This window comes from Choloepus didactylus, chromosome 15 (genome assembly GCF_015220235.1).
Source record: "Choloepus didactylus isolate mChoDid1 chromosome 15, mChoDid1.pri, whole genome shotgun sequence".
NCBI classification, from domain to species: domain Eukaryota; kingdom Metazoa; phylum Chordata; class Mammalia; order Pilosa; family Megalonychidae; genus Choloepus; species Choloepus didactylus.
The window spans coordinates 10,587,292-10,611,214 of NC_051321.1; the positions used below are offsets into that span (position 1 = coordinate 10,587,292).

The window sequence follows — 23,923 nt, forward strand, 5'->3', positions numbered from 1 at the left end:
ACTGATGTACTTGCTGCAGACTGAAAATTCTAAAGGTGCTGCATGAATGCTCTAAAGGGCCAAAGATAGGGTTTGTAAATCCCAGTTCTGCTACTTTCTATTGACTTTTCTTGGACAGGCTGCCTGGTCTCCCTAATCCTCAACTGTAGGGATTTTATAAATTAATTCAGGCAGAATCCCAGAATCCCAGTCTCATGCCTGCTGCTAAGCAGACATTCAGAAATTTCTGTTGCAATAAGGCAGAAAGCCTTTTCATTTACCAACAGCATCATTTACATCACATGTTTTGGTCTGATTTTTCTAATCATTGGTTTTTATTACATATGAATACCACTCAATCATTAAATTACAAGATCTTTCAAAATTGGCAAAAATCACAGGCTCCCCAAGAGCGTGTACATTAAAGTCAGACCACGCTGTGTCAAAGCTTGGCTCCACCATTTACTTGCTGAGTGATGTGGGGAAAGTTCCTTAACCTTCCTGAGGCTCAATGTTCTCTTCTGTAAAACACATAATATCACACATTTTTGCAGGTTTGTTGTGCTGGTTTGGATATATTAAGTCCTCCCAAAAGCCATATTCTTTAATGCAATCTTGTGGGGGCAGATTGATTAGTCTGTTGATTAGGGTGGAACCTCTTATTGAATTATTTCCATGGAGGTGTGGACCCTGCCCATTCAAAGCGGGTCTTAATTAGAACATGGGAGTCCTTTAAAGAGAGCTCACATAGAGAGCAGAAAGGCCAGAACACCCCAAGAGATACTTGATGACACTTAGAGATGGTTGGAGATGTGGACAGAAGGACCTTTGGAGATGCTAAGCTAAGAGAAACTAAGAGAGACCCAGAGACATTTTGGCAAAGACCATTTTGAAACACAACCTGGGAGCAAGGGAACATCAGATGCCAGCCATGTACCTTCCCAGTAAAGGTATCCTCTTGTTGATGTCTTAGTTTGGACACTTTTATGGACTTAGAACTTTAAATTTGTAACCAAATAAACCCCCTTTATAAAAGCCAGTCCATTTCTGGTATTTTGCGTAATGCAGCTTTAGCAATCCAGAGCAATTGTGCTGAGGATTAGCAATGATTCTGAGCAAAACATTTGCTTTGTTGTTGCATGACCAGGGCCAGTAAATGGGTATGGTAATTGAGAACGGAGGCAGGGAAGTGTAGTGGCCAAGGGCACTGGCAGCCTGGGCTCAAGTCCACTGGCTAGCTCTGGGTACATTGCTAACTTTCTAGGTCTTAGTTTACCTACCTGGAAAATGGGAATAATCAAAATGCCTAGCTTAAGGGGTTATTGTGAGGATTAAATGTATTAAATATGCAAAGGACTCAAAATAGTGTCTGGTTGTTAGCATTTATAAGTATTTCTTATTATTATTATTATTATTATTATTATTATTATTATTACTGGAAAGCTGTCTGAATTAGAAAAAAATGTGGACATACCTGGAGGTGTGGGAGGAGGCAGGTCTTCTGCATCTGAATGCATAAAGAAAGGCAATAGGTCATTCTTAGTAAATCCAATGTATGGAGGAGCTGGGGTGACAAGGATGTGGGTGGGGGATAAGGGGGAGAGGACAGCAGCCTTTCTAGCATGGGACCCAGAGCTCCAGAACTCCCCATGGGCAGCTCCAGCCTACCTCTGGCAGGGCCCTCAGCCTCAGGGGAGGGGCACAGCAGCTGGGTCCCCAAGGCAGCCAGGGCCAGATTTCCCTTGGCTCCTCTTTTGCAGAATCTCCTGGACAAAATGCAGACTCCTGTGCCCCTTTCCAAACCTAGAAAATCATGATCTCTGGGTGGGGCCCTGGACTTTGCACTGGTAATGCTGCAGGTGGTGCTTGTGAAATTTGGGACCTCCCTGTAGACTTCTGGGAGCTGTCCATGGTAGGAGAAGTGTCCAAGCCCAGGGTCTGCCTCTGAGTAGAAGCTCAAGGATTGTTTGAGGAAAGAATAAGCAGATGGATGGATAGATGAACGTTCCATCCAGGAGGCACCATTTCAAAATGTCTTTGACTGCAACATTAGAAATCATTTCTTGAGGGGTGAGGGTGGCTACCTGAGCAGATGACGCCGGCGTCCTCATGGTGGCCACAGTTGTGCTCGGACCAGCCCGAGTGGGCGCACTGGCCCAGGTAGTGCTCCACCCCAGAGCACTGCAGGTTGTCCAGGAGGATGTCTCCTGAGCCTGGGCCAAAGTGTGCCTTTCCAAGGGCGGACATGGCCCGACCACACCTGAGCTGGCGGCACACGACCTCAGCTTCATTCAGGTCCCACAGGTCATCACACACAGTGCCCCAGGCCCCTTGGTGGAGGACCTCCACACGTCCCGAGCATCGGCCCAAGCCTCCCACCAGCCGCAGCTCTGGCCAGTCCCCTGCAGACAGAGAGATGTGCAGTGTGAGCCCCTGAGAGATCTTGCCTGGGAGTCAGTCTTCCAACACCAAGACTCAGAGGATGACGGGGGGGTCATCCACCCCTCTGGCCCCTGGGGCTTGCTCTTCCCATCTCCCACACATTTCTGAGTTGCAGGATTTGTTGTTTTCAGCCATTTTTATTTTAACAGTCTTCCATGTTAGACACTGAAGATACAACTGTGAACCAAAATATATGGTTCCTGCCTACCTGGGGGTCTAGCGTCTCTATATTAGTCAAATATAGATGCTAGTATACAGTGTTCTATTCTATCTATTGGTAAGCACAGTGTAGGAAAGGACAGGATGCTATGAGGAGAATAATACAGAAGAAAGGTCTGGGAAGTCTTCTCTAAAAAACTGAGAAGGAGTCAGGGAAGAGTTGGGGAAAGCCATTTGAGTCAGAGAGAAGAGTATACGCAAAATGATCCTGAAATTCCATTTCACTCCTGCAAAAACCTCTAAAATATATGGACATTATAAAAAGAAAAGCACAAAGCCATCATCATATATTAAAAATAAAAAAAAAATTCCAAATAAGACTTTCAAATGGCATCTCAATGGTGTAAAAATCTGTGCAGTTTAGACAGGGAATTTAGAGCTGGAAGAATAAATAGCTCAAGACAATACTAAGAAAAGCTAGTACTGAACTGGTTCCACCTGCCACCAACAAGAGAAGTAACCTACCTGGACTGTTAACAATGGATTCTTCAGCATCTGTAGATAAAGAGAATAAATGTCCGTATTTTTTTAAATCCTGATTTTTTTAACAGACTACAATGGTTTCTAACCATATCCACATAAATGTTTATTAATGTGAAATGGGAAAAAATTAGTCCCTTTAAATAACATGGTACTGGGAGAATCAGATTCATCAAGAGACACAAAACGAAGTTTTTCTCTGGTTGTTGGTCTGCTACTGCATTGTGAGAAAATGACCAGATAGTCATCAAATACCAAGAGTTCAATTGGGGTGATCTGACGTAAGTTATTGGTTTTGTAGCAAACGAGTTCCACTTTGGGGAGTCTTTGGGGCATGCCAGGTTTAGACAATAATCCTCCAGAACATCTGAAACTAGGGACTAACAGCCCATGAGGCTCTAACTGAGCTAGATGAGCAACACATAACAAGATGCCACAAAGCAAACAGACAGGCAAATCAATGTACCAACAAACAAGAAAACCCATAAACACACACATACAAAAAGCAATAAAAAACAGTGGTTTAAAATATGTGCCTCAAATTAAAAGTCACATATCAGTACTGATAGAAACTGAGCTGGCTCTCCCATGGGCAACTGCAGCCATGAGTTATGGCCACTGGTTCTTTCAAGCCACATGAAGTGTTACTGCTGTTAATTTATCAAAAGGCATCTCATTATCACAAAGGTTTGTTAATAGACGTTGCAGATGCAACTGATTATTTGCAAGCTAATTTTTCCCATGAGTAAATCCACAGGTTTAAAACAAATTATCACCAGAAAATTAAAATACATCATCTTAATTCATTAATTTCCTTGGAGTTGTGATTGAGTGGGAAAAATGGTTGTAAGAATTTCCAGTTATGTAGGCTCTGCTCTTGTCAGGTACTGTGCAAGTGCTTTCCAAAAGATATCTCTAATCCTTACAAAATCCTGCAAAAAAGCAATTTATCTTCTAATTTTACAAATGAAGAAACTGAGGCTCCACAAATACAAATGTTGCCCAAATACAGCCTGAGTGTTAGCACCGGCTGCAGGAGTCATACCCAGGTCTGCCTGCTTCTAAGGTCTGCCTTAGTTTTATACCCCAGGCTGCCTCATTAAATAAAAGATCTTTATATACACTCCTTAAAAATCCCCATAATAAACCATGTTCCTTACATATATCTATATCCAGTAAAGCATGTATAGCTTTGGTAATTCCTCCCACCAAACTTGAAGGTTGTTTCCTGGGAGGCCAGCAGTTAAAATCTTGCATATTTAACCAAGTCAGAATAAATCAAGTGAAAATCAAATGCTAACTGTTTGAGGGTCCTGCCTTTGCCCCTGGCTGACTCCACATGCTAGCCGGGTGGTCTTGAAGCATTCTGGGACTGGTGGTGACTGTCCAAAAGGGGAGGCCTACCTGAGCAGATGACGCCGGCATCCTCGTGGTGGCCGCAGTTGTGCTCGGACCAGCCCGAGTGGGCGCACTGGCCCAGGTAGCGCTCCACCCCAGAGCACTGCAGGTTGTCCAGGAGGATGTCTCCTGAGCCTGGGCCAAAGTGTGCCTTCCCAAGGGCGGACATGGCCTGACCACACCTGAGCTGACGGCACACAACCTCAGCTTCATTCAGGTCCCACAGGTCATCACACACAGTGCCCCAGGCCCCTTGGTGGAGGACCTCCACACGTCCTGAGCATCGGCCCGAGCCTCCCACCAGCTGCAGCTCTGGCCAGTCCCCTGCAGACAGAGATCTGGTAAGTGTCCTCTGAAAACACTTGCCAGGAGCTAGTCCTGCCTCTCCCAAAGACTATTTGGGATGGAGGACCTGGAAGGGAAGTCAGTGCTGGTCAGTTTCAGGGCTGGAACTCAGGTTTCCTCTCTGAGCATTTAAGCTTGGTAGAATCCAGTTAGTGCCCAGCCACTTCACTTAGACAGTTTATCTGGTCCTAACTTGGATAGGTGAACACAGTGAGTATCTCTGGATGTCAGTGGACAAGGATGCCTCCTCTCCAGCTGGGAAAAGATTTCCCAAGCTTTTCCCCCTAAGCCCACCACAGAGGGTTCAGCCTCCCTCCGGGCACTGCAAGTGTTGCCATCCCACTTGGGAGCTCTCCACCCTGCACTGGCAGCAGGACACAGGCCAGGCTCTGGGCTCTCACCAATGACTGCACTTGGCCAAAGACTACATCCATCATTTAACCTGTTATCTTTCTTTCCTTTAATGCCAAATGTGCATGGAATAATAATTTATATTGTCAAAATATCATTTAGTCTAAAAAGTCCATTAACTGTGTATGTATTTTGCCAGAGGCATGTGCCAAGTTGTTTTGGCTAAATGCAGAAAAAATTATAAATAGTTGGTACGATTTGGGATTTTATGAAGTGCTTTTATGTGTCTGTGTGTGTATGTTCACCTTCACCCTTAAAACTCAGAATGGTAAGCAGAAGAGTATCAGTATAGCAGTTTATTTATAAGGAAACTGAAGGTTGCAGAAGCAAAGCAACTCACTTCGAGTCCACAGTAGGTAAGCAGTAGATCTAAACTTTGGTCTCCTGATTCTCAAGTTCACTATTTCTTTTTCTCTGCTAGTCTATCTCACTGTCTCTGGAATGGTTCTGACATTCCATTCACTTCGAATGAGTCAATTAATGATGAATGATATGAAGCTAGCTACAATCAGGACTGGTCATATGAAGAAAACAAAGAATCCCACTGGAAGGTGTTTGTAAGCATCTCTGACTTTGATGACTCTGAAAGGCACAGAAAAATGAACTTTTGTTCATCCTGTGTTGCCAAAACCAAAGGGTCCCAATAGTTTTGAGAGGACAGAGTGCCTAGAGTCAAGAGGCCCATTTGCAACTAGTCGAACTATTTGCATTTGGTCCAATTTCTGCCGATGAGATAGTTACAAATACAGGCATTGAGGGGAAAGTATACTTGGTAAATGAATGGAAGCATTCCCAGAGCTTACCTGGTCTTGCTGTTACTGTCCTGGGTGTTGCTGTTGGGATGGCTGTGGATACAAGAAGACCCCCTTAAATAAAAAATGAAGACTTGGGCAAATCAAGATGGCGGCATTCTATGATCAGTCACCATTAGATGCCGGAGATTCTGGCTGATTCATTCTCCCTCTAATCTTTGTTATAAGTGACCTCCCAGACCAAATTCTCTTTTCATGTGGGTCTTAACGATTCTCAGGTGTGTGGGATCCAACAGAAATAATATCCCCTTCGGCTGCCCAGTCACTGGAAATACAAACAATTAAATAGTCCCATTCTGTGCTAAAATGCAAACATTCACAACCAGCATCCTTCTGGAGGAAAACAACCAGCTGCTTGTCCTGTGTACTCCTGCTTGTTTAACTTCCTAAATGCAGAATATTCTGATTACGTGTCTCGTTGTCTGTGATAGGTACAAGAATTAGGAAATCAAATTGACAATGATCAATGGACAGTGACCCAGTGGCTGATATGGGCAACTTGGTGTCAGGGTGAATGGACATTATACTGGTATAAAAAAATGTGCTGATAGATTCTCTCAGCTTTGGTACATTCACACAGGAAATTGGGCAACATATGAGAGTGATCAAAATGTGATAGCTAAAGCGCCAGGAGTGGGGCCAGAAGAAGAGTGAAACATGAGATAATAACAGAGATTAAATGTCAACATTAAATGTGACTCACTGATGAGACGTGGGGTCTGTGAAACTGCCTCTGCAAACACAAGGAAACCATCATCAACAACTCTTTAGCCACCAACAAGCGTGATTTCCCCTGACCCATTTTGTGACATTAAGCCCCTCCTTTGTATTTTACAGCAAGTTTCCCAAACTTTCCCCATGTCAACCGTCACCCCAGAGCTTGTTAAAAGTGCAGGCAACTGTTCTGAACAGTGTCGGGGACAAAGTGGATGCATCATTTACAGTTCTATGAGCTCTGCTTCTTTCTCCTTAGTGGTGAATAGTGCAGGGCCCTCCACGGGGACCTCAGGAAGGTTACTGAATGACTCGGGCCTTGGTTTCCTCATCAGTTAAAGGTGTGTGTGTGAGGATTAAATGAGACGATACCTGCAAAGGGCTTAAAACCCTGCCTGGTATATATTGGGCATTCAATAACCTTAGCTGCTATTTTGATTATTTTAATTATTGTTATAATTACTTAACCTTGAGGACATTGTGCTTCAGCAGAAGCCCTTGGCTAAGCTTCCCTCTTCCTTCCCGCTGCACATCTCATACATCCCATCTCCGTGCTTCTGCTCACACTGTTCTCTCACCCATGTGTCTTTTTGCTATTTCTCAACTCTCTGTCCACCCAGATTTGAAGTCAAGTCCAAGGCAGTTTCCTTTCTGATGTTTTCTTTAATGCTTGTAGTCTGCATTGATCTCTCCCTTTCCTAATTGCTTCTGCTGAATTTCACATGTGCATTCATTTTGTATATTCTACTATGTTCTATTTGTTTATTTGCGTTAATTTAGTGTATTCTGTTGGTCCTGTAATTGCATCACAAGTATTTGTCTTGGTTCTCCCTTTAGGGTGGGTCTGAGCTCCACTTAGGCTGGAACTACACCTTTTTCCTCTGAAGGTCCTAACACCACCAATCCAGTACTAGTTTCAGACTTATCTTCAGATGGGCTAACGGTGATGGGATGTTTCCAAGAAACTAAAAAGCTCATTCTACATCAATCAATTATTGAGCACAGATGATGTGCTACAACTATGCTGAGTTTTACCTGCAGCATTTCATGTAACTCTGATAACCAACCTAGGATATAAGGGTCTCTTATTATCTCCATTTTACAGGAATGGAATTAAAGCATGCGGAGGTCAAGCTGCTTGTCCAAGGCCACAGAGCAAGTGGTAAAGCTATAGCAGGTTCCCAGGCTGTGCTCTAGAGCTGCTCCTCTTAACCATTATTCTTACCTTTGGCTGCAGAATAATAATAGGCAACAAAGTTTTTTCCTATGTTGTTGAAGCTTCGGAAATATATAAGAGTCATTGAGCTGGAGGAGGAGGCGTAGGTGAGGTAGGAGCCCGAGCAGGTCCTCCCCAGGGACTTGGCTGAGAATGGAGGGCCGTCCAAGATTTCAAAATATTCATTGGTGCAGTCGAGGCTGTGGAAGCAAATGCCCACGGATGTCCTTGATCCCCATATTGGACCCTTCATTTCTTTGCTATCCCAAGAGACTGGGGCAGCTTAAAAGCCTCTCAGTTCTTCAAATGTTGGGATGGATTTCTGTCATTCTACTTTTTCACTCTGAGAGCCATTGCCTTGAAGCAATGGAATTTTAACTGGAGGACAAGAGAGGAGGCTGAAGTGCTAGGTGGCCCCTGCTGAGGCCCTCGGAGCTGCCCAGGCCACAGGGCACCTTGCAGCCTGAGCAAAAGTGAGGACGAGGCAAATGAAGCCAATTTCACCCCGTGGTCGGTGCATGTGCAGAAGGGGGAAGAGGCTGCTGGTGGCCTGCAGGTAGGACATGGCTCCAGTTCCAAACAACCCATTTACAAGTTTTTAGCACCCAACCTGCCAAGAGGGACGTGACAACCAAATCTGCCCAGCTTGCTTTGTGAGAGTCATCTGATTGTGTTGGGGACTGTTCTTCCTTGGGAAGTTTTATCCAGAAGCCACCAGTGCTAGAATAAGAAAATCATTTCCAGACCTCACTCCAATGAGGTCCTTTCTAAACCATACTTTGATTAATCAAAATTCAAGAGTAATAAATAATTTAAATTATTGCTGGTGGTTAATTTCTGTAAAATACTCACCTATGAATGACATCAAACCTTGAACATTTACAACATTAAAACCTAAATTTTCCTGATTCATTAGGTCTGGGAGTAACCTTGGAATCTGCATCTTTAACCCTCAAACCAGGACCCTCACAGAGACCCAGGTACATACACACACGTGCACACACATGTGCACGCACGCATGCACACATATGCACATACACTATACAGCTGTCCAAAGCATGTAGGTGGATTTTATTTTAATTAAAAATGTATGCATCAATATTTTTTATATACTAGCAATGAACATGTGGAAGCCAAAATGAAAAATATGATATCATTTACAATCACTCCCTCTGCTAAAAAAAAAAGGAATACCTAAAATAAATCGAAGAAAACATGTATAGGATTTGTATGCTGAAAATTAGAAAATGTTAACATAAAAAGTCATACCAAATGCTCCCCAGGATGTGGAGAAATTGGATCTCGCAGACATTGCTGGTGGGAATGTAAAATGGTCCCCCCACTCTGAATAATAGCTTGGCAGCTTATTTGAAAATTAAACATGCGTTTATCATACAACGCCAGCAACTGCACTCTTGGACACGAATCCCAGAGAAATGCACGAATGTTCACAGCTGCTTTATTTCTAATAGCAAAGACTGAAAACAATCCAGATGTCCTTCTGGGGAGTGATCAAACAGATGCTGTTACATCCATGCAATGTAATACTAATCGGCAATAAAAAGGAACCACCTACCTGCAACAACTGGATGGACTCAGGGCACCATGCCGAGGAAAAAAAGTCAATCTCAAAAGGTTACATAGTGAATGATTCTATTTATATGGAATATAACCATCTTAAAATGAGAAAACTGTGGAGATGGAGAACAGATTCGTGATTGCTGGGGACAGGGATGGGAGATGCAAATATAAAGGGTAAATGGGTAGTTCCTTTGTAGTAATGGAACAGTTCTGAATTTTGATTGTGGTAGTGGTTATACAAATTTATACATGGGATAAAATTTCATAGAATTACACACATGCACAAATGCATGTTAAAATAGTGAAAACTGAGTAAGGTGTGTAGTCTAGCTGACAGCATTGTACCAAGGTCAGTATCCTGGTTTTGATGTTGTACTACAGTTCAGTAAGAGGTCACCATTGGGAGAAGCTGGAGAAAGGGTACATGGGACTCTGTGAGTCTATAGTTACTTCAAAAAAGAAGTAAAAAAATGCATGAAATACTCTTTTGCTTATGAGAACCAACCACAGGAATGAATGCTTGGAATTTTAAACTACACAGTGTACTCAAGTAACATACTTAAGACTTACTTAAGATATGGAAATGCCAACAGTATATGGTCAGATGCATTTGCCTTGATTTCCCAGATGCAGGTTATGTTATCATGCATTTCATTTTGCGGGGGATTCCTAATTGCTCCAGAAGAATTAGTAATAATGCTGCCACACTGAGATTTCTCTAAATGCAGAAAGGAGATATTTTAGAATTTCAGTTTATTTCAATGTTCAGTTTACTATTTTTAGAATTCACACTTCTCACTTCCTTTTCATTTTTTTCCCCCAAAAGTTTTATTGGTCATTGCTTCGGTAGATGTCTGTTAGGAAATATCACAGGTATAAAACCACCTAAAAAGTCTTACATTTGTACACCCATATTCATAACAGCATTATTCACAATTACTAAAATGTGGAAACAGCTCAAATGTCTATCAGTAGATGAAAGGATAAACAAAATGTGGTGTATACATACAGTGGAATATTAGTCTTAAAAAGGAATAAAGTTCTGATTCATGCACATACAACTATGTGGATGAACCCTGAAGACATTATATTGAGTGAAATGAGTTAGACAAAAAGGGACAGATATTATATGACTCCAATTTAATGCATAATGGCTGTAGGGTTTCTGGTTGGGGTGATGGGAAAGTTCTGGTAATGGATGACAGTGGAGGGTCACACAACATTGTGAATGTGATTAACCCCACTGAAAGGTGTGCTTGGTAATGGTTGGGATGAGAAAGTTTATGCTGTATATGTTTCCACAAATAAAAGTTAAAAAGAGAGCAACTAAAGAGACAATGACAATTAAATGGAATATATGATCCTGGACTGGATCTAACAGTGGAGGATAAAAACTACGAAAGGACATTACGGGGGATGTATGAAAAAGTTGGAATATAGACAGAAAACTTTACGTCAATATTAAAGTTAATTAAAAATTAACTGTACTTAAGGTGGTTATATAAGTGAGTATCTTTGTTCTTAGGAAATGCACATGGTGGTATTAAGAGTTCAAGGATCATGATGTACACAATCTACTCTCAAATGTTTAGATGATTGATAGATCAATAGACAGTTGGATTGATAGGTGGGTGAACAGGTGAATGGATAGAGAGAATGATATAGCAAATGTGGCAAAATGGCAGATCTGGGTATCTTGGGGGGAGGGAATGTTAGAGTACTTGGATGAGTTTTGTATTATTCCTGCAACTGTTATGTAAGTTTGAAATTATTTCAAACTAAAAAAGTTTAAGGAAAAAAAGTCTTGCAAACTTAGAAAATTAGGGCAAAAGTATTTAAATTTTGAAACATCTATCACCTCTTCTGAGAATTCTACCACTGACATGAACTCACTGGAAAAAAACTGTCATGTATTAACAGCTAGAAACTTCCTCTCTTGTTACTCCCTAGTAGTGGCTTCTGTGGCCTTGATTTTTGCTGGTCACCAGTAGTGACGGGTAAAGAACTGCTTCAGTTCCCCAATGAAGGCCGAGCCTGTGTGGCAGCTCCCCTCAGTGTGTATGAAGATGGCAGTGTCCCACCTACCATCAGTGGTGTGGTACTGGTAATAAAACTTTCATTACCATTAAAAGTTTAAATTTTAATGGTAGAAAGGAATAGCCCTGAAACATCCACATCCAACCCCCCAAATACTGTTAACATTCTGCAGCCACCTGTCCATCCACCTGCCTGTTCATTTGTTACTCTATCTGCTTGTCTGCCTAGCTACCTGTTCAACATTCAGTCCCACTTGAAAGGTGCTGCCTGTGGCAATGGAAACAGATGGTTTTTCTCCATCAGGTTATCTGGCTGCATAAGAACTGGACCACTCTCTCAATTTGGTGATCTTATTGGCTTGGGTCAAATAGTTGAGGATCTTCTCTAGAAGGTCCAAGCAGGCTTTCCAGGCATCAGTATTGTTTTAGCCCTTTATCTCCAAGGAAAGCTCCGGGAAGGTTCTTGAAGCCCAAGGCATAGGCAAGAGAGGAGAAGAAAAAGACAGATGATAAAGAAAAGATGGAGAAGAGATGTTGACAGAGAAGGAGGAAGGGCAGAGAAGACAGAAGTTTTCTTGAGAGTCGTGACAAGTGCTCATCGAGACGGAAGCTCTCTCAAACGGTGGCCTTGGCTCTGCCCTTCGCTCATGGTGCTCACACTGGAAGACCAAGGAGCCAGCATTACTGATTCGCTGGCCTTCCCTCTTTGGCTGAGAAGAAATGGAATTGAAACCTTAAATTCATTGGCCTTCATTATTGGGCCCTTCACTCTAAACACAGGTTCAAAGGAGTAAGGCAGGCAGGGCATTTTGGTTCAATTTCTTGAACAACACTTGAGGGCTGGAATTTGAGACTGATAACCAGAACCACCAAGGCTGTCTCACCTGCAGAAGTTTCTCCTGCCAGGGAAGCCGGTAGGAAACCTGTTAAACACACAAAGGACATGTGGAGTGTTGGCTGTCTCTGAGGTGCACACCCCAGTCTGTGCATGAGATCTCCATGGAACTTTGAACAAATACACCATTTGTGCCCCTCCCAGTACTGCTGAAATGGTCTCTGGGAGTGAGGCCTGAGCTCAGAGGGGATTTTACGAGCAGGGGGGGAAGAAGCACCCATCTAGATCCTTCCCAGACTTTGATGCATCACTCTTGTCAAAAGTACAAATGAGATGCCTTTTAATCAGGGGGTTTAAGAAACTGAAGACATGAAATTCTGGCTCAGCTTCTTGCAGTGACCCAAGGGTGGGAAATTGTAAGGCTGAGAAGCAAGAACAGGAGAAAGCATCAATTCACAATTCACTGATTCCTTTCATCTGGTGCTGCTCAGAGTTGAGTCAGGACCTAAAGAGGCAGTGGACCACCCCATCCCGCTCTCTCCACCTGCAACATCCCTTTTGCCAGCAATTCTCAGCTCAGCCCCTTCATTGGAGATTCTCTCCCCGGACCCATCCATTCCCACCTGCTAGGGGTGACAACCAGGAAAGGGCATGTGAATTAAGCTTTATCAGACCTTGTCAACTCAGCTTTTTTTCATGCCTCACTCTCTGACTGACAGCTGGCTGGGAGCAGGGCATTCAAGGACCTCGGAGTTTGATGAGGGGAGAGAGGATTCTGGGATGGAGAAGTCTGGGTGTCAGATTGGGAGTGTGAGGGAAAGTCACCAGCAGGAGAAGCTCTGCGGACCCAGGGCTCCATCAGGAGCAAGGAGGGAGAGGGGAAGAGAATTGGCTCACCCTGACATTGCCCAGGTTTGGTCCCCCAGCCACCTATCTCCGCACAATTTCTTTGGCCCGAGTTTTTTGACAACCTGCCTTTAACCACCTCTCTACCCAGCTCTCATCGTCTTCCCCTGTGCAGCCCTCAGATCTGACAAACCCCAAGTGCTGCACAGAAGCCTGAAAACTCTAGAATTGGGTTCCTGCTGGTAAAATGCATGCTGGGGTAGGAGGAGGGAGAAAAATCGAGTCTGGTTGACATTTTTAAGGCACCATCCAGCTCTCCCTTTGGAGAGTCAGATCATTCCACATCCACAGCCTCAGCCACTCTACAGCCTTGGAAAATAAAACAGCAGTTTCCTCTGGAACTCCTTCACCAAGGTTTTGCTAAATGGCACACAAAGCACAGCCCCCTACCTGGTAGTGGGATGGCAGAGTTTTCAACACCTGCAGGCATGAGAGAAGAAAACGTCCACCGTGAGCAAATAATGCACAGGTTCATGTTCAATAGTTATTTATAAAAAACTATTTACAAGGACTCTCATGGAAAGAGCCAAAGCCAGGCTGTGCCTGGGAGAGGAGCGGAGGTTTACCTGAACAGATCACGCTGGCATCCTCACTGTGACCGCAGTTGTGCGAAAACCAGCCCACGTGGGAGCACTGCTCCAGGTGCTGCTCGTCTCCCCTGCAGTGCACGTTGTCAAGGAGGATTTTCCCAGAACCTTCCCCAAAGTGGGCCTCGCCCAGGGCTGAGACGGCCCAGCCACACCCCAGCTGCTTGCAGACGATGTTTGCTTGTGGCAGGTCCCAGAGGTCATCGCACACAGTCCCCCAGACGCCCTGGTAGAAAAGTTCCACGCGGCCTGCACAGCTCCCGTGGCCTCCGACCAGCCGCATGGGGGCCCAGCCTCCTGAGAGAAAGGGGCCAGGAGATGACGTCTGCTCCCACCGGCCAGCGACCCAGACTGCCCTCTGCCCTTTGACTGGACTATCATCTACCCAACATGGGTTTCCGTCCTTATTTTCTGACTCTGCCACTCACACCCGTGACCTGGCCATAGGGTTTCCCATTCCATTTCCCAGATGTGTCTGCAGTGGGGTGTGGCCAAGCCTCAGCAGGGGTGTGTGCAGACAGCATGCACTGGGTGCACGGAACAGCAAGATCCATGGTCTGAGGATGCAGGGGGAATGCAGCTGGGCCTCTCTCTGATGTCACAGACCACATTCCTGGACATTGTAGCTTATTATGGACAAGACTTGTCTCCCTACTAAATTGCAAACTCTCTGAAAATTGGGACTATGTCCAGGTCACTTATGCATCCACAGTAGACCTGGTTCCATGCTCAGCTCACAGAAAGCATTCAAAATAAAAAAATATTAAGCAAATGAAGAAAACAAAGATGTGGAGTGCAAATTCAGGCAATTGAAACTCAGAGGACTAACGATGGCATCTTTGGATCTTGCCATTGCCCAAGGCCATGGCCGGCAACCAGCAGCTCCAGCAGCTGGAGCATCACTTCCCCAGCAGGGTCAGCAGCAACTCTGGGTCCTCCCTGATTCCCCAGGCTGCCAGCTAGATTGAGGGAATCAGCAAGTCCAGTGTTTTGCTCCTGACTCATCTGGCCTCAGACTGGACCTAATTCATGAAAACCTGAGACCCAACTCAAGGCTGAATATCCTGAAATATTACTCATTCCTGATAACAGCAAAAAACCATCTTAGCTGACCTCACTCTTCACTATCTCTGTATGCCTCTTGGCCAGCCCTGTGTTCTCATTTGCAGAGGACATTAGCGTCTCCTGCCCCACAGCCCATCTGGAGTCTAACTATGTGATTTCTCCCTCTGCCTGGGTATGATCCCATCAGCTTCTCACCCTTCAGGTCCTGGCTTGGACACTGTTTCTTTCTGGTCTGGGTGGAGACCTACCCCAGGCACCCGTGCCCCCCATCTCACACTGTGCTGTGATTCCCCCAGTGGACTCAGCCTCTATGAGGGTCTGCTTTGTTCACTGCTATATATATATCCCCAGTAACATAAATTCATTCATTTATTTACTGTTGAATGAATGAAGTTGTTCAGAAAACAATACAAAAAGGTTAGTAGGTCATGTAAACACACAGCCCTACCTGGAGGTGCAGAAGAAAGTGGCTGTTCAGCCACTGATATTGCCGAAGATGTGGGAAGTAGGTTCTCATGGGCTAAAGAGAGGTATAAAGGAAGGACTGTCATCAGAAAATAGTCAGAACATTCGGAGAAGTTACACAGTTGCTTCAACTGGGCTCCTGTCTCTTTCTAGGATTCAGCAGGAATCATGATGACCCTGCCTTCTCAGATCCCCAAGATCTCCGGTTAGGGCAGATCACGGCATTGCTGCCTGTTGACAGACCAGCACATACCAAGTGGTAGCAAAAGCAAAGCTCGTGGGCAATTGACGTGTTCTATGGAAAGTCATCAGTTGGCCACCACACCTCTTGTCTCTCACCCTCCCCGCATATGCCACTGTCAAGACTTCACTTAAGCAAACACGGAAGGTCACATAGCACATCTGTGGGGGGAGGAAGGCATCAAGGGTAAAACGGCTACAGAAGTGCTTTCATTTTTATTTCCTTCCTACTCCTTCCTGCACAGTGAGGGAGACAGAAATATGTTGCTAGTCCCATTTGACAGATGAGAAAACGGAGGTGAAAGGAGCTTGGGCAACTTTCTCCAGGCAGATCCAAGAGCCAACCCACAGGACAGGTGCCGGGGGCCAGCCGCCCTGCTTCCCTGTCCTGGTATCAGCATCACCAGGCCCTTTACTGGCCTGAGAAGGAACACGTAGCAGTTCAAATGCATGTCCTTTCTCCTACCTTCTGGTTGGTCGGCAGATGATTCGGTACCTGTCAAGGTGAAGAGAGAGAATTTGTGTAAACCATGGACTCATCATGAGCCCTCTCTCTAGCTGGTTCTGTGGTGTCTCTGCACCCAGTGGGCTGAACCAAGGCTCCGTGGAGAGGTACCGCTCTGGGCAGCAGCGCACAGCAGCCTCCCTGAGCCTGTGAAGTTGCTACGCACCAGCTCGTAGGTGCCTCGGGAGAACGCTTCAGAGTGGTGGGACCACCTTCTTGACCCTTCAGCCAGCCCGACTGCCATTTGGCTGCTTAGCAAATGCTCCTTGTGGGGGAGCATCTTTTCCTTGGAGTGTCAAATTGCTTCAGGGATCTCCCAACTCCCCAGGAACCACTTCCTCTGGGGACTCAAGGTGCTGGCCGGCGTCGGCAGTGGCCACTCTCCTCACCAGAATCACCAGAGGCTGTTCCCTAAATGGCATTTGCAGAAGTGAATCTTTGAACAGGACTGGGAAGCAGGACTTTCTCAGATATTCCAGAACCTTCTCACAGTGCATGCCTCTGAGACCAACACTGAGAGTGTTTGTGTCGTGCTGGGCATGTGGGGTGATCGTATGGTGGGGAGCAGAGGCGCCAATAGGAAAGGAAGGTGGCTACCTGGGAAGGGACTCCCCAGAGGTTGAGGGTACAGGATTCTGGGTCCTACCTGCTGACAGGTGTGCTGTCTGTGGAGCTGCAGGCCTGGCTATGGGCATGAAGGGATTCTCCCCGGCTGCATGAGGGTCAAGGTTAATGAGTGTCACCCTGTGAGCCCCCATTAGGGGCTGCCTTGCCCTGCACATGCTCCTTTCCTGCACCCCATGTCCCTACCTGCAATGCTGTGGGCAAAGCAAGGTCATGGTCTCTGGCTTTGCTCCATCACTAACTACCCCTGAGACCTGAGGGTGGGGGTGGGAGCACACCTTGGGTGGCACACGAGACAACTCTTTATTCCTAACATTTTAAGTTGGTACTTTTATTATTTTTTAGTTCAAAAGTGATACCTTTCCTTATGGAACAATTGGAAAAAAACAGATAAACAGAAAGAAAGAAATGATCCCCCAAAAGTCCACTGCTAGAGATAACCTTGGTACCCACAGTGGTGTGGAGCCTGCCTTGCTTTTCTAGGCTTTTGTTCATTTAAACGAGGATGGACTGATAGACAAACAGACAGAACATGAATTGTTGGTGCTGGGCCCTTAGGAATAACCTAACTTAAATATGATACACACGCAGTGACTTCGCAGAGACCTTCCATATTGATCCCATGTAAGAAACTAAAAATTGTCCAAGTGGCCCACATGGGCTTAGAAAAACACACAGTTTATCTTACCTACTGGGGGAGTTTCTGGAGAATCTGTGCCTAGTGGGGTTTGGGATAATACAGTTAAGGCAGGTAGGGAGAAAGATAGAAAAAAAGTGTTACTGTCTGATGGGGTGTCTCAAAGACGGTCAGCTAGACAGTGGTCCGGGCGATGACCATGCCTGGCCTCTGAGTCCGAATGAGCACAGAGGGGCTCCATCACTTCTCAACACCTCTGAACCCCACATAGGATGGGGAGCAACCCAGGCTCTGGGACAGGGAAGGGTCTGATGGTTTGAAAGCACACGACCATCGGAGACAGCAGCACATTGAGGTCTGCAGAACCTGTAACACTATCTCACCCCATGATGGTTGTGAATGCAGGACTAATGTGTCTGAAAGGACACAGGTGGGACATCCCAGGAAAAGAGCAGCCCCTCACCTGTGCAGATGACGCTGGCGTCCTCCAGGTGCCCGCAGGTGTGTCCGCCCCGGGCCCCATGCTTGCACTGCCCCAGGTGGCTCTCACTGCCCACACACTGCACGTCGTCCAGCAGGATCTTCCCAGAGCCAGCCCCGAAGTGAGCCCCTCCGGGGGCGGCCACGGCCCGGCCACACTGCAGCTGGCGGCACACGACGGCGGCCTCAGCCAGGTCCCAGAGGTCATCACACACGGTCCCCCACGTGCCCTGGGCAAGAATCTCCACACGGCCTGAGCACCTCCTGGTGCCGTTCAGCAGCCTCACGGCCATCCAGGCCCCTGGGGAGGCACAGAGAGGAGAGAGAGTGGCAAACAGTCCTTCTCGTGTCAGGGTATCGCCCTGATGCTGTTATATTGGGCTCATTTACCGCTGATCTCACAATCCTTGTATCTTCCATATGATGTGACTATTTCACAGTAATGATAATATTAGTAATAATAATCTGAATCATATAGGGCTTGTACTAACATTTTGTAAGCAACGCCCATCCCCAGGAGCCATTCTAAGTCCTTTGCAAGCTTGGTCATCACAACACTCTGAGCTTCCTTTTATTAGTGTCTCCATTTTGCAGAAGAGGAAACTGAGACCCAGAGCGGTCAAGTTAACTTCCTCAGGCTCAAGGAGGCATCCGAGATGCAACCCAGGAGTCTGGTTTGATATTCAATTCTACATTGTAAGGCCAATGGACTTTGTTTCTCTTTGCTCCTTGAAGTCACTTCTCTCTCACTCTCAGGCTGGACCATGTTTCTCTGTTTTAGGGAAGTTATGTGCAGAGTAGAGAGCCAGTGCAGCCTGGAGGACACAAGCCTGAGACCAATGAAGATATCAGGGTTTCAGGGAGACAAGTGCTTACTCTAACCTCTTGTGCACCTAAAAGAACATTTCCTCTAAGCTGGGCAGACAGAGACGATCCGTGGCTCTTGGAACACCAGGGCTGGAACTCCTACTCCCTGGAGGAGCCTGGAGGAGCTGGAAGACCTTAGAGAGGGGCTCCCAGAGCTTCTGGAGGGTAATACCATAGGTCCTGGGTCCTCACCCTTCTATGCCCCTTCATGGTAACAGAGGCCCCTTGGCCTGAGGGCCATGAGGACAGGACGCCGATCCCCTCAGCCTTGCCCCTGTGGACTGCTGACCAGGGCATCCTTGTGAAACTCAGAAACCCAGAAGTCATCTTGGTGTGGGAGGAAGCCCCATATGGACTGGAGCTTACAGAGGGCTCTTTCTGACACTAATGACTTGTCTGTTGTTTGTGCCTGGCACAGTGATGCTTCTACCTCCAGAAAATTCATTTAATGCTTCTTATGTGTAAGTATCTACAAGGTAGAATCTGTGCCTCAAGAGTTAACGACAGGATGGAGAAATCTTACACATTTACACCATCAGAGGAAATCAGGAGGAATGATTCCATAGGACCAAATTAGAGTCCCAGAGGTGACAGAGACCTCACTTACTTTGGGAGACCAGTTCATAGAGGGCTGGATTTGAAACAAGGAAACAGTTTTCTAATGTGGGCCATGGGGGTAGGGATTTCATCCCAGGCAGAGGGAAGGGGAGGGCAAGATCACATAAGAGGAAAACTGTTGGCACTTCAACCAAAATGTGAGTTGAGTATATGCATTTATTTTCTCTCCTTCCCAAAATGACCCTACAGGAATTAAATATTATAATCCACAAGAACAAAGAGAATGGGAGGGGAAATAAGAGGAGATGGAGAACTTCAACACATTCTTTATAGAACCTAGAGAGCACAATGAGGTTTGGTAATGAGTTAGCAGAGTGCTAAACTTGGTCGGATGGCTGAGGCTGGTGGCGGTGGATACTGACAAGAAGTGAGCAGAAGACCCTAGAGAAGCCTCAGGAGAGGTGTGCTTGGAGAAACAGGATGCTAACAAACACAGGAGTGAGGTGCTGGGCAAAAATGGGGATCACAGCAGATTGTATTTGCTAAAGATGTCTAAAAAATTGTCAAAGAATCCACAAGCTCTTCTTGAAATCTGCCAGTCCCGTGACAGAAGGTGGAGAGTCTGTCTCCTCTCTTTGAACATGGGAAGGACTTTGTGACTGTTTCAAGCAATAGAATATGGTGCAAGTGACCTTAAAGACTCCTGAGTCTAGGTCATGAAAATGCCATGTACTTCTGCTTTGCTCCCTGGGCAAGCTCCTGTTCGGAACCTGGCCTCCATGCTGGCAGGAAGCCCAAGTGCCATGCAGATGGCAAAATTAGAGAACCACTTCTTGATTTAAATTTATCAAGGTCAGATTCTCTCTTTCTGGAGTCAAAACCAATATTTGATTATGATGATAGTGATGATGATGATGATGATGATGATAAAGCTAGCATTTATATAGCACATACCACATGCCAAGCACTAGGTAATTTGATACTTTCAATTCATTTAATCTTCACAACAGCCTTATGAGTATATATTCTGTATATAATAGCATATATATTAGTGCCTATATATAAATAATGGAATATATATAAATAATAGCAAATGCTTATTATTACTATTATTATCCCCATTTTATAGGTGAGAAAATTAAGGCACAAAGCAGTTGACTAAAAGGACCAAAATACTGCTCTGGAAAAATGGTATTTGAAATTTAAAATTTATTTGGGAGAAAAAAAGAAACAAAAACAAAAACCCAGAGATGGCTTTGAGAAGGGAAAGTTTAGCCTTCTGAATTTATAGAACTGAGGCCATGAGTAGAGCTTGGGGCAAGAAATGCTGCATTACAATATAAGCTTTGGTGCATTACAAAATTTTTGAGATCTGTGTGTAGAACATCTTGATGAAAGGAAGGGAGGAGGTAGAGACAGAGACAGGAAGGAAGAAGGGAAGGAAGCAGGAAAGAAAGGGGGAAGGAGGGAATGCTGGAAGGTAGGAAAAAGAAAAGAGGAAGGAAAGAGCCCTGTTACACCACGGTATTAATGGATAAAAATCTGGGGCTAATTTAAGAAATTAGCTAGTCAGGAAGAAATTAAGTCAAGAAGACAAATTTCTTTTTATCTAATTTCTTTAGAATTATTCATAGTAGCACATGTAGGAATCCAATATCTTAGAGTTCATCCTTTCCCAAATGTGCATTGGGCCAAATACTAATCTTAAGAGATGCTTCATGAAAACAGAAAATATTCTCTGGCCAGATCGTTTTGGGAAATGATGGATTCTTGACCCTGTTGGAAATTCACAAGTTCTTTCGCAGAGTAAAATCTTTTAGATGTCCTGTAGTAAAGCTACTGTAACAACTAAACCTTATCCCACAAATTGAACTCAATTTCCTGAAAAATCAAATCACAACCTTACCAGATTGGGATACCAAACAACACATTGGCATATCCTTAATAACATTACAACTGAAACAGATGAGTGATGTCAGACTGCTGCGTGTGTTATTTACGGGTAGCAGAGTGGCCATGTGGCCAGTGTAGGCCATCTCGGCTTCTGGAAGCTTCCACAATGGCATTTATTTTAAAAGTGTGCATACACACACACATGCACAAACATGGTTAGGCTTGGCTAGAAAAATCAAGTTACTACTGTGGAACCAGTCTTAAGGTAGCAAAAATGCACAAGGTTTTCTCTTGGTAGAGCAGACATACAGTCAGCTCCACCAGAGTGAAGGAGGAAACTGATTTGGGATTGCACATGATGCAGAGTCCTATTTTTGCCTATTAGGAATTTTATATTAAAGTCTGTAGAGGAAGCAACAGCCCGACAGCTGACTCCATCCTTCCTGATTATGGTCTTAGTACACCTAGACCTTAACAATTAGGCTTGCCAGAATGTTCTCCTCCCAGTACCCCAAAGGTAGCTTTGACAGTGCACTCTGTCCACCCATCAGGCAGGTGGCTCAGAAGAGTCACCCACGATTGGGGTCAGACCTATGTATGCTCAAATCTTTGTTGCACCATGTTCTAGTTGGTGCTACTAAGAAAATTATCTTTTCCATGTCTCATTTTATGAAACAATCCATGTGTATGTGAGGACAGAGGAGGAAACCTACACTTTCCTTGTAGGTTGCTGTGGGCATTAAATGAATTGCCAGTAATTGAAAGCCTCTGATCCCTGCTTACCATATTTTGGTTCTTCATAATTGTTAGCTCCTGCCCTCTTTTCCCAAGGACTCACCTGTGAGGGGTGCAAGTGTGGATTCCTGGGCCCCAGGCTCTGTTGGAACTATGGTTGCAGATAACGCGTCACCTGTTGAAAAGACAAACAGAGGTTTCCCTAAAAATTAGGACACATGTTTGAAAACAGACACAGCCTGGAGGTCCCACTCAAATTTGCCATGTCAATTCCTGCCTCTGCCCCTTTGGAGTGTGAGTGTGACTTCAGGTCCGGAAGATGCCAGCCCAGTGACTGGCTCACGGATCCCTTTCCCCATTCCCCCAGGAAGAGGCACCAGCTGACCTGCTGGGGTGCATGCTGGGGGATGCACAGCTGACTGCGTGGTGGGCACAGTTGCCGACAAAGCTTGACCCATGAATGTGAAACAGAGGCCTGTTCACTGCTGGATACTCCTCCACACACATGGGACAGGTAAACTTCAGACAAGAAGCCCAAGGAGGATGGCTGGGCCCCCATCAGCCTGTCAGAGTTTTGTTCAGCTCCTCCCACCTCCTTCCCTGCCCCTTGCCCAACACAGTGGGGCAGGCGTACAAGTACTTGATGGCATCTCCTTGGTTAGCACACCTAGCTCTTCGGTGGCCACAAAAATATTGTGGCTTTTCTCTTCTTTTTCTTTTAGGATCAATCCAAGTGTGTTTGATTATGGGGAATTGGTTGTCAGTCCTAAGGCTGAACTTTTTGGTTTCCATTTGGGCTCTGAGTATCCTAAACTACGTGATGTTTCCCAAGGGCTTTAAGGCATATATTATCTCATAAATTAAAAATCAGGTATTTTATTGTATACTTTAAAAATAGATCTCAAAATATGTCTGCCCTTGTGCCATTACCATGCTGTTTTGATTAATGTGGCTTTGTAATAAGTTATAAAAGTGGGATGTATTGAGCCCCCCAATGTCATTCTTTTTTGCGATGGCTTTGGCTATTCAGGGCCTTTTACCCTTCCATACAAATCTGCTGATTGACTTTTCATTTCTGCAAAGAAGGTTGTTGTAATTTTGATTGGGATTATATGGAATCTGTAAATCACTTTGCGTAGAATTTACACTTAACAATATTTTGTCTTCCAATCCATGAACATGGAATGCCCTTCCATTTATTTCAGTCTTCTTTGATTTCTTTTAGCAATGTTTGGTAGTTATCTGTCTATGAGTCCCTTATATCACTGGTTAGATGTTTTCCTAGATATTTGAGTCTTTCAGTTTCTATTGTAAATGGAATTTTTTTCTCAATTTCTTCTTCCAATTATTCATTGCATATGTATAGAAACTCTACTGACACTGAGATATTGATAAGACACAGTACTGGGTGCCCACGGGTTCATATCATATCGTTGAAATTTGTCAGTGAGTTTGATACTTTTCATAATAAAATATACTTTTCTTTTTATACGTGTGTAAGTGAAAACAATTGCATGACCACTTATCATTTTGATCAGTTAACAAAAATGTGTGATTAGACTGTCTAGAAGTGATTAAACCACCAAACTAGTTCCTTTAAGTGGGCTGGAGTAGAAAAAGATACAATCAACTATCTGATTTTTTTTCAGTTGGCCACATAGTACAATGTAGAGTCAGCCTTAGTAGGTCAAAAATGTATGCATAAAAATGTTTTCTGTGCAGTCAGATCAAATCAGGGTGAATTAGGAAGGATGTAAACAGAGACAAACAACTCCCAGTAGAGACAGCTAAGCATTCCTCCTCTTCAGACATTTTATAGGTGACTGCAGGAAGTATTTGAGCCTAGGTGATGGAATGAAACACCTGGATCCCCTGTGCTCCAGGCCCCTCTGT

At 44.8% G+C, this 23,923-nt stretch overlaps 1 protein-coding gene across 1 annotated transcript in view; it reads right to left on the reverse strand.

Moving 5' to 3' along the window:
- DMBT1 (deleted in malignant brain tumors 1) overlaps positions 1-23,923 on the reverse strand; it is a 337,458-nt gene that overhangs the window by 44,681 nt on the left and 268,854 nt on the right. The window contains 8 exon segments of the mRNA XM_037803873.1: positions 1,454-1,486; positions 2,064-2,381; positions 3,106-3,135; positions 4,525-4,856; positions 13,174-13,258; positions 13,941-14,258; positions 16,348-16,428; positions 17,961-18,278. Coding sequence (XP_037659801.1) covers positions 1,454-1,486; positions 2,064-2,381; positions 3,106-3,135; positions 4,525-4,856; positions 13,174-13,258; positions 13,941-14,258; positions 16,348-16,428; positions 17,961-18,278 — 1,515 coding nt within the window.